At 40.7% G+C, this 15,355-nt stretch overlaps 2 protein-coding genes across 6 annotated transcripts in view; one reads left to right on the forward strand and one right to left on the reverse strand.

Moving 5' to 3' along the window:
• The window catches only part of ptgs1 (prostaglandin-endoperoxide synthase 1), a 57,516-nt gene extending 53,311 nt beyond the window's left edge, over positions 1–4,205 (forward strand). The window contains exon 12 of one of the 2 annotated variants that reach the window (XM_031890271.1): positions 3,769–4,205. In XM_031890271.1, the coding sequence (XP_031746131.1) occupies positions 3,769–4,112 (344 nt within the window). In that variant the 3' untranslated portion in view covers positions 4,113–4,205. The remainder of the gene's footprint in view (positions 1–3,768) is intronic. The other variant, NM_001271255.1, reaches the window with a different exon arrangement.
• Positions 4,206–6,695: 2,490 nt separating this feature from the next.
• Positions 6,696–12,665, reverse strand: pdcl (phosducin like). Of its 4 annotated transcripts, none has more exons than XM_012968364.3 (4): positions 12,486–12,665; positions 10,514–10,699; positions 9,305–9,486; positions 6,696–7,951 (listed from the first exon to the last, which is right to left on the reverse strand). In XM_012968364.3, the coding sequence occupies exons 2-4, from the start codon at positions 10,662–10,664 to the stop codon at positions 7,403–7,405; spliced, it is 882 nt and encodes a 293-aa protein (XP_012823818.1). In that variant the 5' UTR covers positions 10,665–10,699; positions 12,486–12,665; the 3' UTR covers positions 6,696–7,402.
• Between the last annotated feature and the right edge of the window lie 2,690 nt (positions 12,666–15,355).

Here is a 15,355-nt window from a genome sequence, read left to right on the forward strand (position 1 = left end):
GAACCCCAATCTGTATTCATAGCCTTTTGTGTTTTAACCTATGAAATGGTGAAAATATTGACCCTAAATGTTAACGGCCTTACTAGTGTTATGAAATGATCCCTTATGGGAGATCCATAGGCTCAAACTGGAAATTGTAATGCTGCAAGTCTCATTTTAAAGCCTCATAAAACCAAACCAAAACCCTCAACAAATCTGTAGCCCAAAGCATTTCAAGCAAGAGGGCCAGCCTTCTCACTATGTTCCAGAAAGACTGCCCATTTGAAGTCACAATGTTCTCTCAGACCCGAATGGTCGCTACCTAATTACCGAAGGGACCATAGTGGGAAACCCCCTTAGAATAGCAAACATTTACTCCCCTAACACAAACCACTTTGCATTTCTTAGATCCACCTTAGCCAAGATCTTTTTCAGAGGTGAGTTTGGTATTTCCTGAATTCAGAGACGGATCACCCCCCTCCTTACAAAATGACTACGAAACTCAGTGTCGGAAGTTTAGACAACTGGTCAACAAGATGTGTGGCGTGTCCACCATCCTATTGATAATATTATATCGTCCAATGCCATCCCGATTCACAGGTCTGACCACTCGGCAGTAGTGCCTGACATAGAATTATCCAAGACCCCAAGGAGATTAAACTTTTTTAAGCAAACCACATACATGTTCAGAAGTTATGCAAACAATTTCAAGGCAAACTAAACTCTGTAACTGCATGCTGTGGGAAGCCCATAAAGCAGTCCTCAGGGGTAAACTTATATCGATGTCCTTCCATAAGAAAAAATCTAAACTTCACACAAGAAACACTCTTGAGCGAAAATTGAAAGACCTTGAAGGTATAGCACATAGAAACCCCATGGAGAAAGTATTAAAGGAAATCTCCCTGGTCTGTAAGCACATAAAATCTCTAAAAGCAATAAAAGGAGTTGTTTGTCTTTGTGCATTAATAAAGATTTGAATACAAAAAAAATCTCTAAAAGCAGAAGACATTGAAAAAGCATTATACTAAACCAAACAAAAATACTACGGGGAGATAAACCCACTCTTCCTCCTAGCTAAGTAATTAAAAGATCAACAGATACAATCTGCTATAACCACAATAATGTTAATGGAAGGCAGGATGGATTATGCTCCCACAGAAATTGCTGAAATACATCACTCTATTATCTACCAGATCCCCAGCACACTTACAAAATGAGATACATCATCAACGGAGAGCCTTCCTAGAGAGAAATATCAGCATTAGAATTAAATATAGATAAAATGGAAGCCCTACCCCTGAACCTATCAATGGAAAAAAAATTCAAATCGGCGACCTTTCGCTACAAATGGAGGGACTACGCACTGAAATATCTAGAAATCCACTTAACTGAAACATATGGCACCGTATCCCATCATAACTACCCCCCACTTATACAGTGAATAAAGCCTCCACAAATGGGACTCCCCTACTATCTGGGGATTAGGAAGAATTACAGCAATAAAGATGACTATTCTCCCAAATCTTTTTGAGACCCTGCCTGTGCCCATACCTTAAGATCGCCAAACAGCCTTCTTCAAGTTTATATGGTGTAAGTCTGGGCACCGAATACTCAGAACTGTTATGATGTTCAGAAGGAGGCCTAGCTGTCCCTTGTCTTGCATATAGCTTGAAGACCAATACTAGGGGGCACATTTACTAACCCACGAACGGGCCGAATGCGTCCGATTGCGTTTTTTTCGTAATGATCGGTATTTTGCGATTTTTTCGGAAATTATTGCGACTTTTTCGTTACCAATACGATTTGCGCGAAAAAGCGCGAGTTTTTCGTAGCCATTCCGAAAGTTGCGCAAAATCTGGCGATTTTTTCGTAGCGTTAAAACTTGCGCGAAAAGTCGCGCCTTTTTCGTAGCGTTAAAACTTAAAAGGCGCGACGTTTCATGCAAGTTTTAACTCTACGAAAAAATCGCGACTTTTCGCGCAAGTTTTAACGCTACGAAAAAATCGCCAGATTTTGCGCAACTTTCGGAATGGCTACGAAAAACTCACGTTTTTTCGCGCAAGTCGTAATGGCTACGAAAAACTCGCGTTTTTTCGCGCAAATCGTATTGGTAACAAAAAAGTTGCGATAATTTCCGTAAAGGCGCCAAAAAAATCGCAAAAAATACGAAAAAGTCGCAAAATGTTCGTTTTCCAATCGGAATTTTTCCAATTCGGATTCGAATTCGTGTCTTAGTAAATCAGCCCCTATGTGTTAACATAAATCACAATGTATGGTATGGTTTGCTTTTGTATTTTTTTGTTATAAACCTGTTAACACTTCAAGAAAAATTTAAGTTACATAAAAAAGAAAATGAGGAGGTTGGCCTGTAATATAACCTGATGTTCCAGGGCTAATTATTAAATTCTGGTGCTAATTGCACTGGTTTCAGAGTTACCATGTAATGTGAATTTGAATTTGAGTATAAGCCGATCCGAATATAAGCCGAGGTACCTAATTTTACCTAAGAAAACTTTAAAAACTTATTGACTTGAGTATAAGCCTAGGGTGGGAAATGCAGCAGCTACTGCTAAGTTTCAACAATCAAAATAAATACCAATAAAATTATATTAATTGAGGCATCAGTGGGGTATATGTTTTTCAATATTCATTTCAAAGAAAAACAGTAAACTAGCTCTGTAAGCAGAGAAGAGGGTCAACAAAAACAATATGAGTACTACCCCACGCTCATTGCACATTGGCAAACTGGCAGCAGACCCAGTCCTGGAGGAGATGTAAGGGGGAATAAGTATTGCTAGTGGGAGCCTAGGCCAGGGCACTGGAGGGTCTGGTTGCAGGTGGCCTAATTTGCACACAAAGGAGAGAGGGTGCCAGTCTAGAGGGACCCATGGCACCCGACTCGAGTATAAGCCGAAGGTGACTTTTTTCAGCACATTTTGGGTGCTGAAAAACTAGGCTTATACTCGAGTATATACAGTAATTTACTAATCTGCCATGTATTGTAAGATTCATTCAGAGTCGGCCCCTGAGCTCAGTAACTGACAGCACAGAGTATATGCAGGGAAAAGAAGATGAGGAGCTACTGGGGCATCTTTGAAGGCACAGACTTTCTTTGCTAAAGGGCTGTGTTTGCCTTGGGCTGGTACAGAAGCCCAAAACATAATGTGCAACATTTCTAGCCTACGTCTTTAATTCTTTTAGTACCTTGTACTTGATCTCACCTAAAATATAAATAATCCTTACATATTCCCCCATATGTAATAAAAGGCACTAAGTTTGCCATGTAGCAGAAACCCATAGCAACCAATAAAATGTTTGCTTGCAAACAGGTGAGCGGTAAATTCTACCTGCCGATTGGTTGCTATGGGTAACTGCTTCTGGGCAAACTTAGTGCCTTTTATTACAGTCCAAATTGTGGAAAACCCCAGGTCCTGAGCACTCGGGGTAACAAGTTCCATACCTGTTTAGGAAAACAACAAAAATTTGCAGCGTTCTCTGGACTTAAGCCAAAAGTGTAGGGAGTATTTTTGCTAATTTATTTCTTTTAGATTCAGAGAGTATGCATACAGTTTGCTATATACTGTATATATACACAGGTAGTGGACCTGTTATCCGGAATGCTCATGACCAAGGGTATTCTGGATAAGGGGTCTTTCTGTAATTTGGATCTCCATACCTTAAGTCTACTAAAAAAATCAATAAACCATTAATTAAGCCAATAGGATAGAGAGAGAGGAGAGAGAGAGAGAGAGAGATCTATTCATTTTCATATATGTTTTTATTTTCCAGGAGAAGAAATTATGTCAGCACAACTGGAAGAGTTGTATGGAGATATAGATGCACTCGAATTCTATTTGGGGCTACTTTTGGAAAAATCCAATCCAAATTCAATATTTGGAGAAAGTATGGTGGAAATAGGGGCACCATTTTCTCTTAAAGGACTCATGGGGAACCCAATTTGCTCTCCGGAATACTGGAAGCCCAGTACCTTTGGGGGAGAAACTGGGTTTAATATTGTAAAGACTGCAACGATTCAGAAGCTTGTGTGTCTCAATGTAAAACAATGTCCCTTTGTTGCATTCCACGTGCCGGACGACGTATTACCTAAATTAAAAAAATCTGATGAGCTTTAATTTTGATGAAAAGCTGCATATATTAAACTGTATTTGTCTTTTATTAATTGTAACAGTTTAGGATATTTTTTTATTATAATTTTTTCAAAGGCTTTCGTGACCCTTTCATCATTTCCAAGACATTTTCAAAGTGTATAATAAACTGGCAAACCCAACTTAGGTTCCCATGTGAACACAATATATGTTTTATAAAATTGTCTGAAAAATGGGGCATTAAAGAAGGACAGCAAACCTGATCCAAGTGTGAGAGCAAAAAGTGGCACGGACTGCTGCATAGAGATCAATTACAGGAGGTCAGTGGTCCTTTTAATTAGAATCCCTAATTACCTTCACAGGGTGATGACTAAAGCTGGCCATACACGCACCAATAATATCATACGAAACCTCGTTTCGTACGATATTCGGTGTGTGTATGGCATGTCGGCGAGTCGACTGATATCGCAGGAAGCTGCTGATATCGGTCGACTCGCTGATCGGGCCGGTTAAAAGATTTTGATCGGGCGCCATTGAAGGCGTCTGACCAAAATCTGCCTTCAGCGCTGAATCGGCAGAAGGAGGTACAAATCCTATTGTTTCTACCTCCTTATCTGCCGTTTCAGCCCTGAAGGTTAGATCGTCACGTGTGTGGCCACCTTTAGGGCTCAACTATACAAATTTCGATCAGAATTTGCGGGTCAGATTTTATCTGGCTTCTTCCAAACGACTGGAATTAGTGGCACTTATCATCTGATCGTCGGCCTGAGGGCTAAATGATTGGATCAGCTCAATATCTCCACCATTCATTTGGTGAACTTACCAATAAGCAGATCTTTAGGTGCATGGGCAACTTTAGAAGAAAAGCAATGTTTTGGAGTCATAAAAGTAATTAATAGGTGGTTTACCTTCAGGTGAATATGTTAGCAATGTTTCAATCAGTTTTCATTTTTGAATTATTTGCCTTCCTACTCTGACTCTTTCCAGCTTTTGAATGGGGACATCACTGACCCCAGCAAACTATTGCTGTGAGACTAAAAATTTTTTGTAAAGCTGGCCACACACGTGGGCTGAATCGTCAGAAATGGAGGTAGAAACAATAGGATTTCTACTTCCTTCTGCCGATTCAGCCCTGAAAGCAGATTTTGCTCAGGCGCCTTCTATGGCGCCCGATCAAAATCTTCTAACGTGGCCGATTGGCGAGTCGACCAATATCAGCAGCCTCCTGCGATATGGGTCACCTCGCCTACTTGCCATACACGCACCGAATATTGTATGAAACAAGGTTTTGTACGATATTATCGGTGTGTGTATGGCCAGCTTAACTGTTACTTTTTATCACTTATCTTGCTATTAAGGCTCTCCTATATTTATTTTTCTTTCAAACCACTGCCTGGCTGCTAGGTTAAACTGGACCCTAGCAACCAGTTAACTACCAAAATTTTAAACTGGAGAGCGTGAACACAAAACACAACTAAAAATAAAAGACCAATTGCAAACTGTCTCAGAATAGCACTGTCTACATCATACTAAAAATAAATGTGAATTTAAATTCCCAGATGTAGAAACATCAATACATCCATGTCCGAATGACTACAATCTAAACCACAACAGCTTTTATGTAGCTTCTATTTTCCTTTGGTTTATTTGTGGTGCTGCAGATTTATCCTTTTCATTATTTTCTATCCTACAATTATGTATAAAGCACCAATATATTCTGGAGCACTGTACAATAAATGGGTGCATACAAACACAGATTATATACAAAAAGAGCCCAAGATAGCTTACAATTCACTGTTGGCGCTCTATAAATACATATTAATAATAAAGAGAAGAGGGAAAGGCAGCAGGGCAGGGAAGATGATACAGAGGGAGGAGAGGTAAGTCAAAGGAAAGAAGAAAGAAGTAAAAAAAAAAAAAAAAAAAAAAGGACAAGGAAGGACAAGGTGAAGAATAGAAGCCAAAACAAGGTAGAACCTTAGATGGAGCTAAAGCAACATGTCATCTCGTTATTTTCTGGTTTTCCAATAACTAGCCTTCTGCACCAGTGGTCCTGCCCTGAAACAGCATTGCAGTGAGTACAGAAAAGGACAGTGCTTTCAACTGCACTTATATTTACAATGAACTTTAAGGCTGATGTCCCACGAAGCAGTTGAGTCGCCCGCGGTAGATTCCCTCCAAAAAAGCTTTCCAATGGAGTCGCTTGCATTGCTTCTGTAAGTAACGTGAAGTTTCCTCCTTCAGACAACTTTGAAAGCAAAGCGATGTAAAGGGCTTTCCACCGGCGGCTCCTATTGGAAAGCCTTTTCGGAGAGGTTTGTCGCCGGCAGAGATCTATCGCGGGCGACTCCACCAGTTTTAGGGCAAGAACCCACGGAGCAGTTAACATCTTTAGGTAACGTATATTGGAAAGTTGCTTAGAGTTACATTCTCTTTCATTAGAAATTTATTTTTACTACAACCTTTTAACCCTTAACATGCCAGACAAAGTCCACATTATATCTGCACTCAATTCCACGTTCTCTCTTTTTATGAGGTATTTCCTGGACAGCTCAGAGTATTCAGTTTACAATATCTTCTCACCTACACAGGAAAGACACAAATTACTTCTTGATATGAAAGAAAATGTATTTAATTTATTCAGAAGAACAAACAGATTCCAGGACTTTTTTCCCCCTGAAACTTGCTTGTGTTAAAAATCACAAAGTACACTTTCATTAATATAATAAAAAGAATGTTGGTGACTGCACGATCCCCAGCCTTTTCAGCTGGTCTAGGAGACTAACAACAAAATTCTTCCAATACACAAATGATAAAACACAAATGGTATCAATTGCCTACAGGTGTACATATGGGAACATGTAACGCACACAGCTTTTGTGACAAAAATACACAGCTATGCTAAATAAGAACCTCAGCCTCAAGGTCAGTTTCCCAGGCAGGGTGGGTTCTAACCCTACTCTCAGGTTCGAATGGCTCCAACATGGGTAAACTTTTTCTTTAAATCTACTGAAGGGTTTTTCTTTTTCTCCTTGATTATATAATGGCCCCCTATTTTCATCCTGTTCTGGACTAGATCAGGTATAGTTAGTCTAGCAGGGAACAGTCCATCTCTTACAGCATCATTGCAATCAAAGATGCATTTCATACAGCTCCATATGCAGATGCATTGAACCAAGTGTAACGTTTGATAACGGCTACTTTCCTCATATAAACAAGTGTACTTTTACATTTCAAACCTACACAAAGGTTCGTGCATCCCTTTTTCTTTTGCCTAGGGGCCTATACTACAATAAATGCCATAATAGCCATACATATTAGTCTATATCTAGGTCGCTATCTGAACTATAGCCTTGAATAGACGGATTACAGATTGAAGTGGCTACAATATCCTTTTCTGGTAACAACCCACATTCGTGCAAAAATGCTTCCAGGTCAACAGCAAAAAAATCCACTCCAAGTTGGTCTGTTATCCTCACAAAATTGCCAATTAGTTCTCCTGCCTTATATACAAGCAGGGCTGGCAGGGCGTAAGTGGTGAATTTTGCACTGGTCCCTAAGAGGGAGCTTTTCACACGGCAAAACTTGACCCCAGGGTACTCTGAAGCCAGACAAATTATACTGCCATTTGCTGCCTCACACCCTAGAACGTCATCCTCATAAATCAGAATTAAAACACGTGTTTTCATATGTTCTTTGTCCACCATGTCCAGAAATTCCTCTCCACTGGCAATGTCAAACACTTTTTTAAACAATTGTGGCTGAGAAAGTTGCTTTTTCATCTCTTCAATTCTTTGTTTCCGATATTGCTGTAAAAATTCTTCATCATCTCCATCATTCATCATTTTGTATTCCTGCATTGTCATCTGCAAAAGAATAACCCCATTAGAACCATTTATAGGCCCATTTTTACTGTAGTACCATTTTTATTGTACTACTCCTAAAGTATGTTTATATTCAAGAATTGGATATGAATGCAATATAAAAAAAATGTAATACCTGCGTTAGTAGTACAAAACACAAAAAACAAACCTCTATTAGCTTTGAAAGCATTGCCAGGCACTGAAATTACCAGGAAAATGTAATATAAATGTAAATATAGTGCTTATTGGCCATGCATTAAATACTTGTGGAAACTTAATATGACTAAGTACAAACTATGAGCAACCCTAGGGGGACCGTATTAGCTATACCTGCAACTAAAGACAGTCCTTTTCTCTCTTTTCTGGAATTATAAATGGCTGATTTACCACTTGCACCACTGACCTTTAAAAGTGCTTCTACCTCTTGAAAAGTAGCGATAGCCACAAAAACTGCATCATGTGCATGAAGTACACTGCATTCTAGGGAAAAGCAGTGCAGCAATACAGAAGACCTAGGCATTAATATGGGGGCTACTTTTACCAATGTTAGACTACAACTCCAGGCACACTAACACATGTTTAGCTAATGGGAGAGCTGCACTTTATCGGAATTGCCACCAATAAAGCCAGTCAGTCCAGTGGAAATTTAAGTGTCTCTGTTTCTATTTTAAAACCTTTTTTTCTGTTTGGAGTGGGTGCTAACATGAAGCCATCAGGTGACGACAACTGCATGATTTGCAAGAGGGAAGGAAAAAAGTTAAGTTATGGTGTTTAGCTTGATGTGAGAGAGTTACCACCCTAGCAATGTGGGATGTATGGCAGGGTGTGGAGGGTTGGATCATTATTTTTATTTTGGTAATAGTATTCACAGTTCTTACATTTTACACCAGTGATCCCCAAACAGTGGCTCGTGAGTAACATGTTGATCCCCAACCCCTTGGATGTTGCTCCCAGTGGCCTCAAAGTAGGTGCTTATTTTTTAATTTCTGGCTAGGAGGCAAGTGTTGATTGCATAAAACCCAGTGTAAAGCCAAACAGAGCCTTCTATAGGCTGCCAGTCCTCAAGGGGGCTACCAAATAGCCCATTCTAGCTCTTATTTGCACCCCCAGGAACTTTGTCCATGCTTGTGTTGCTCCCCAACACTTCTTCCATTTGAATGTGGCTCACGGGTATAAAAGGGTGTGGGGATCCCTGTTTTACATAAACGTTTACACTGGGTATTAATCAGCTGAATGCGCTAATGTGCTTTTTTACTTTCTCTTACTTACAATAATCTTGGTAATTTAGTGATTATTACAACGTAATTTAGTTAAGGTACAGAGAGTTGTGTTTTTATATATGAAAGTGAACGTCACCTTTCCCTGTAGCCTTTCTTCAAGCTCCTTTTCTTTCTGTTTGTCCTTCTCTTCATCAAGATGAGATTTACAGGTCATAGATAACCTCTTAATGAGCTGTTCCATTTCCCGTTTTTGATCCTCATTTTGTTCGGTTTCAAGCTGCTTATAACGACGCCAGTCATTTATCACCCCTTTGGGACCTAAGAAAAAAAGAAATGCACGAACTTTAACATAGCGGGGGTTAAAGAAAACAACTTGTGCTCTCATAAAATATAATAATCATTATCTATTAAAAAGAAACATCCTTGTGTCATCTTAATGGCACACACTGTGTTAAAGAAACTCTCCTGCACTCCTCTAGTGAGAGAGAATCTACTACATGGCATACTGAACATATTGACCAGTGTATTCCTCATTCTCCCGATCTATTATGCTTTATATGACTCTGCATTTTCCCACCCTGTGGAAAAAGCTACAAAGAGCCTCCAATGTGAACTACTACATGCACATATTACTGGCAATAAATTAAGTTTGTCTAGTAACCAATAGCAAAACATTAGAAGAAAGCATGTACTGGTCAGCTGTTTGATAACACATATCTGGTAGCTACTAGATGAGACTTTTTATTACAACCTTCTTATAAGCTAGTCAGTACTCTAAACCTCATTGCAGATGAAAATCTGGAGAAAGGTGCAGATTACAGCACTGGTGCTCCCTAAATAGCATGTCTGCATGATACACAAGTTAGGGGACACGTGGGGGCAGGAGGGGTAAGCCTACCAGCCTCCCCCTGCTCACCCCTCACGAATACAGTTTTAGGCAGCATTGTATAAACTGTAAAGCACAGGCCCACTTATGTTTGCACTCAGGCCTGTGCCAAGAGGTGCTTACAGCTGAGCAGGAAGCAAAGTGTAAAATACATGGCAGCTTGCACCAAGTTTCTGCACTTTGCCTTGCCACCTATAATGAGCCCTTAGATCTTTATTTTATCTACACACTTGAAAGCTGATAGAATAAAACACCCTGACAACATTTCTACAGCATGCATACTTATAACAGGCTCATTTTGGAGTATTATGTGTTTATTCTGAATGTTGGTTTGGCAGCTAAGCAGCTCTCATTTAAAAGCCATCTATCATGTTAAGTCAGGCTATAAAAGTGTACATACATGAAAGTGTTAATATCTCTGAGGCCTATTCCCCAGATTAATTAAGAAAATAAAAATACCTGTATTGACCACACTTCCCTCTTTCCCCCCTTCCTGTTCTCCAGAGAACTTGATGGTTTTGTTATCTTGCTCACTGTCCTCATCATCGCTGCTGCTGCTGTAGTAGTACTGCCCCTTTTCTCCCAGTAGCTTATCATCGAGGGTGGTCATTGTATCTCAGAAGTTAGATCTGTATTTAGATAAGTCTGTAATTAGAAAAATTGAGACATTGTGACATACATATACATTAAGTAAACATAGGTTAATTTCTCTCTCTCTACATCCTTGGGAGTTACTATTGTTGTACTTCAGGAGACATAGGAATGGCTAAGGCTGGTCACAAGTAAAATGTTTATATGATTTAGTAATTTCCAACTGGTTAATATGATCAATGAGCCATCTGTGGAGCACAGGAACACACTTTGGATAAATGACTGGTCAGAGCAGAAAACAAGGTTGCCTGAAGGCTCATGTAAACCTATCTATGAAGATATTAGTCAAATTAAAATTTGATGGGTCCAAAATTCCCCCCCAAAAAAAATAATAAAGTATCAAACTCATTGGGGCCTTTCTGAAAAATCAGCTGATGTGGCTCAACAAAGCACAAAAGATCTGCCAAACAGAAAATGTATTAAGTAACATTGTAAGTTAGGTTGAAAAAGATGTACGTCTATCCCCCCTACCCCTGTATTCCCTGGCTTGTACTGAGAGCTATCTCCCCTACCCCTGTATTCCCTGGCTTGTACTGAGAGCTATCCCCCCTACCCCTGTATTCCCTCGCTTGTACTGAGAGCTATCTCCCCTACCCCTGTATTCCCTCACTTGTACTGAGAGCTATCTCCCCTACCCCTGTATTCCCTCACTTGTACTGAGAGCTATCTCCCCTACCCCTGTATTCCCTCACTTGTACTGAGAGCTATCTCCCCTACCCCTGTATTCCCTCACTTGTACTGAGAGCTATCTCCCCTACCCCTGTATTCCCTCACTTGTACTGAGAGCTATCTCCCCTACCCCTGTATTCCCTGGCTTGTACTGAGAGCTATCTCCCCTACCCCTGTATTCCCTCACTTGTACTGAGAGCTATCTCCCCTACCCCTGTATTCCCTCACTTGTACTGAGAGCTATCTCCCCTACCCCTGTATTCCCTCACTTGTACTGAGAGCTATCTCCCCTACCCCTGTATTCCCTCACTTGTACTGAGAGCTATCTCCCATACCCCTGTATTCCCTCACTTGTACTGAGAGCTATCTCCCATACCCCTGTATTCCCTCACTTGCTAAAAAGCCATCCAACCCCTTCTTAAAGCCATACAATGTATGTTCGTATGTATGTATAACTTACGCAGCACTGTACAATCTTACAAAATACAAAATTACACACAGGGAGGACAAGTGTTAAAATAAATAAATAAATACAATATATATATATATATATAAATGCACAGGGAGTAAGTGCCATGTGGTATGAGACACAGTAGGAAAGAGGTCCCTTTCCCATAGAGCTTACAATCTAATGCATCAGCCACTACACAACCTCACAGCTCTCACAGTAAAAAATAATTTCCGAATATTTAAACGGAACCTCCCTACTCTATAAGGAATACAGGAGGCTGGATAGCATTTATACAGCTTAACAATTAACTCATTTGTTGCCTAAGGGGATTGGTTGTGGCCAGTAAATACACGGCAGATGGTGCCCCACGTTAGCACTGACCCGCAGGCAGCAAATGGCACAACTGTGGGCAAATAAAGCAGAGGGCATCGGCAAAGTGAGTCTAAGGCTCCGTTCCACTACAGCTCTGACTATCCCCTCCTCTCCCACAAACCCCAGAAGGATGTAGATTTGTGAGAAGGTTGGCTTGCAAAGCCGGATTAAACGCTAGGAGAGTTAGTAGCCTGGGGCCCGGCTAGTGGCAAGCGAATGGAGCGGGATGATATCTGATAAGTCCCTTCATTGAGAGCATGGCAGCCCGCAGCGCTCTGGCTCACACACCTAATGAGTAAGTCCCGCTGCCTGAGTGCCGGGGGGACCCGCCATTCGTTTCATTTACCTCTCAATCCCCAGATTCTTCCTGTACTCCAGAATCATACGCGTAACTGCGTGCGTCTGACGTCATTGGGGTGGAGTGAGACGGGCAAGCGAGTGACGCAGCACGCAAAGGAATGACGCAGCACGTCCGCTATAAATGTTGAGCGGAAGGGTCTGGCCTCCAAATGAAAGGCGGGCGCTGTAGTGCTAGTGACATTCATATGTGCCCGCTTTGGCCTGCTACGCACGACATTTTTCCAAACTCTAACAAAAATCAACTGACTGAGCAGAAGTAAAACAGCCATTGAGACAAACGAGAGAGAGCGCTTGTATTAGTCTTTTTGTTGATAAAACTAGCGTCAAGGAGCCCTTCTCTAAAATAGCATGCGGGCTTTAAACAAATGGATTTTGTTAACCATCTACGCTAGCATGTAGTACGCCAATATTTTAGTCAAAACTAGTTTAAGGTTAAATTGTTGATATGCTAGTGCTTTCTCTTAAACAAGTAGCTTGGAATCTAAAATGGTGGGTGGGGGGGGGGGGGGGGGGCAGTGCTAGAGAGCCATGTTAGAAATAGAACCTGAAGGAGCTGACCTGGTGACTGTACATAGCCGGAGTTAGTGGTTGAACATAGTGGGTTTGCCCAGGTGGTTTCAGGTAGAAATTTGGGTCAGATCTGCACCTGAAGGTTTCCTGTGTTGGTACCAGAGATAAGTGCAGAAGTAGCAGGAAGGGACAGGTCCTACAATGGCAATGTTTTATAGGCTAGGGTCCAGTCCAGAATGGGATTTAAAACATAGGCCCTGTCATTTTAAGTAAACAGAGGTCCAAACAGTCACTGCAGGCCTAATAAATAGTGTCAGTGGCATCTTACAGCAGCCCCTCTGGCATTTGCCAGAGCCCACAGATTGCCAGTCGGGCCCTGGTTTAAGGTTGGGTGTTGGTTGAGTCTTTTCTGATGGGCACGTCGCTAGTTGGGTTTTGCTTGCTAATTTGGATGAACACTAATCACCTATTTTTGTGTGGAAATAATAGAGAATTCATTATTGTGGGAAATAGCAGCAACCTCTCTACATTGTCTCCTCTGTGCTCAGTACTTTGGGCTTGATTCAATAGATTTTTTAATTTGAGCTTTAAAAACATGAAACTCAAGATAACAACGTATTGCCGTAATGTTTGTAATAACCTCCACTCCTGAAACCCCTGATTAGAAATTTTATAGCTGCCTCCGTTCACTTAAGTTGCTGCCCTGGACATATACAGAAGTGTTGCCTAGTTATTGGGCGCCATTTGCAATGGCTGTACGTCACATCCCCCTTCTTGATTATAATGAATGCGCCATTATATGTGCGCTGTACGAAATGAAAACAATACATTCCAGTTGTAGAGAGTTATGTGCCGCTGTATTTGTAAATTCAACACACTCCACCAATGAGTAAATTTGTGTAAAAACTTGTTCTGTTTTTAATGTCCACTTTAAAAAAAAAAAAAAAAAAGTTTATATCTACTCTATGAACTGGTGTTACCTTTTTTGTTATTTCACTTTTTATTTTACTAACAATACTTATCTCAATTGCTAAACATTATTCATTGGAAATTAAGGAATCTCTAAACTGATTTTAATAAGTCATTATTTCCAAATAACAATGTTCAGGTAATAATTTCATACCTACATTAATTGCAATTAATTGTATTTTTTTTTTTTAAAAATTGACAATTTTTTTTTTTTTTCAAAGAAAGGGATACAAACAAAGTATCAGTAGCCATTGCACATGTTTTAACAATACAAATGTATGTTTCAGGCCATACAACTTTAGAGAACCATAACTTGTACTCTTTAACGAGTAGGTAGGGAGTAAGAAGGAAGGAAGAGAAGGAGAAAGGAAGGAAGGGAAAGAGAGGGGGAAGAAAAAAAAAAAAGGAAGCTTTGGGTTAGGAAAGAGAGAAAAAGGAACCAGGAGATAGTTGTATACCGGAGTTCTATAGGCATCTTTAAACAGACTTACCGTATATACTCGAGTATAAGCCGATCCGAATATAAGCCGAGGTACCTAATTTTACCTAAGAAAACTGGAAAAACTTATTGACTCGAGTATAAGCCTAGGGTGGGAAATGCAGCCGCTACTGCTAAGTTTCAATAATCAAATTATTTAATAAAGGACACTCACAAGTGCTTACATGACTACATGCGTGCTCGGTGTGCACTCCTCCCCCCCCCCCCCCCGTGTGTCATGAGGGACCAATAAAAACCTCTCTCAAGTTAGAGAGAGGCCTACACCTAATGGACACTGCAAAAAAAAAAGTCACAGTATCACCTGAAATATTACATGGAATTATACCACGTGGGACTACATTGCACAATCCACCAATCTGCCCAAGCCAATTTATCTAGGGGATTTCCATAAATAAGCCAGAAGGGGCCAGTAAAATATTGCAGTATTTTGTGTGGCACTCAAGAGTGGCAAGTGGGTCAAATACTGCACAAATGCATTGTCCTCTATATGGACAACTGTCATGGCTGTAGAGGATTGTTCACATGCAGATGTTCAAAGGATTTATCCTTGAAAAGGGTTTACAGTGAGAAACTGGCAGTTACAGGGTGACTGACAATGGGAGAAAGTGGAGTAGGTGCAAAGCAGCTGTATGAGGTTATGTCACAGATACTCACAGTAGTAGTAGTGAACTAGATGTAACTGCTGGCAGCATCATTGTTGGTATTTGGGGAGGCACCAGACATGTAACCCTTGGGAGGCGTTTAGCATTAAATATATATCGGCTTGCAAGCCCCCCGTGTGTCGCCCGCTCATGCGCGCTACCCCTCCCCCCCACGTGTG

Source organism: Xenopus tropicalis, chromosome 8 (genome assembly GCF_000004195.4).
Source record: "Xenopus tropicalis strain Nigerian chromosome 8, UCB_Xtro_10.0, whole genome shotgun sequence".
Lineage (NCBI taxonomy): Eukaryota > Metazoa > Chordata > Amphibia > Anura > Pipidae > Xenopus > Xenopus tropicalis.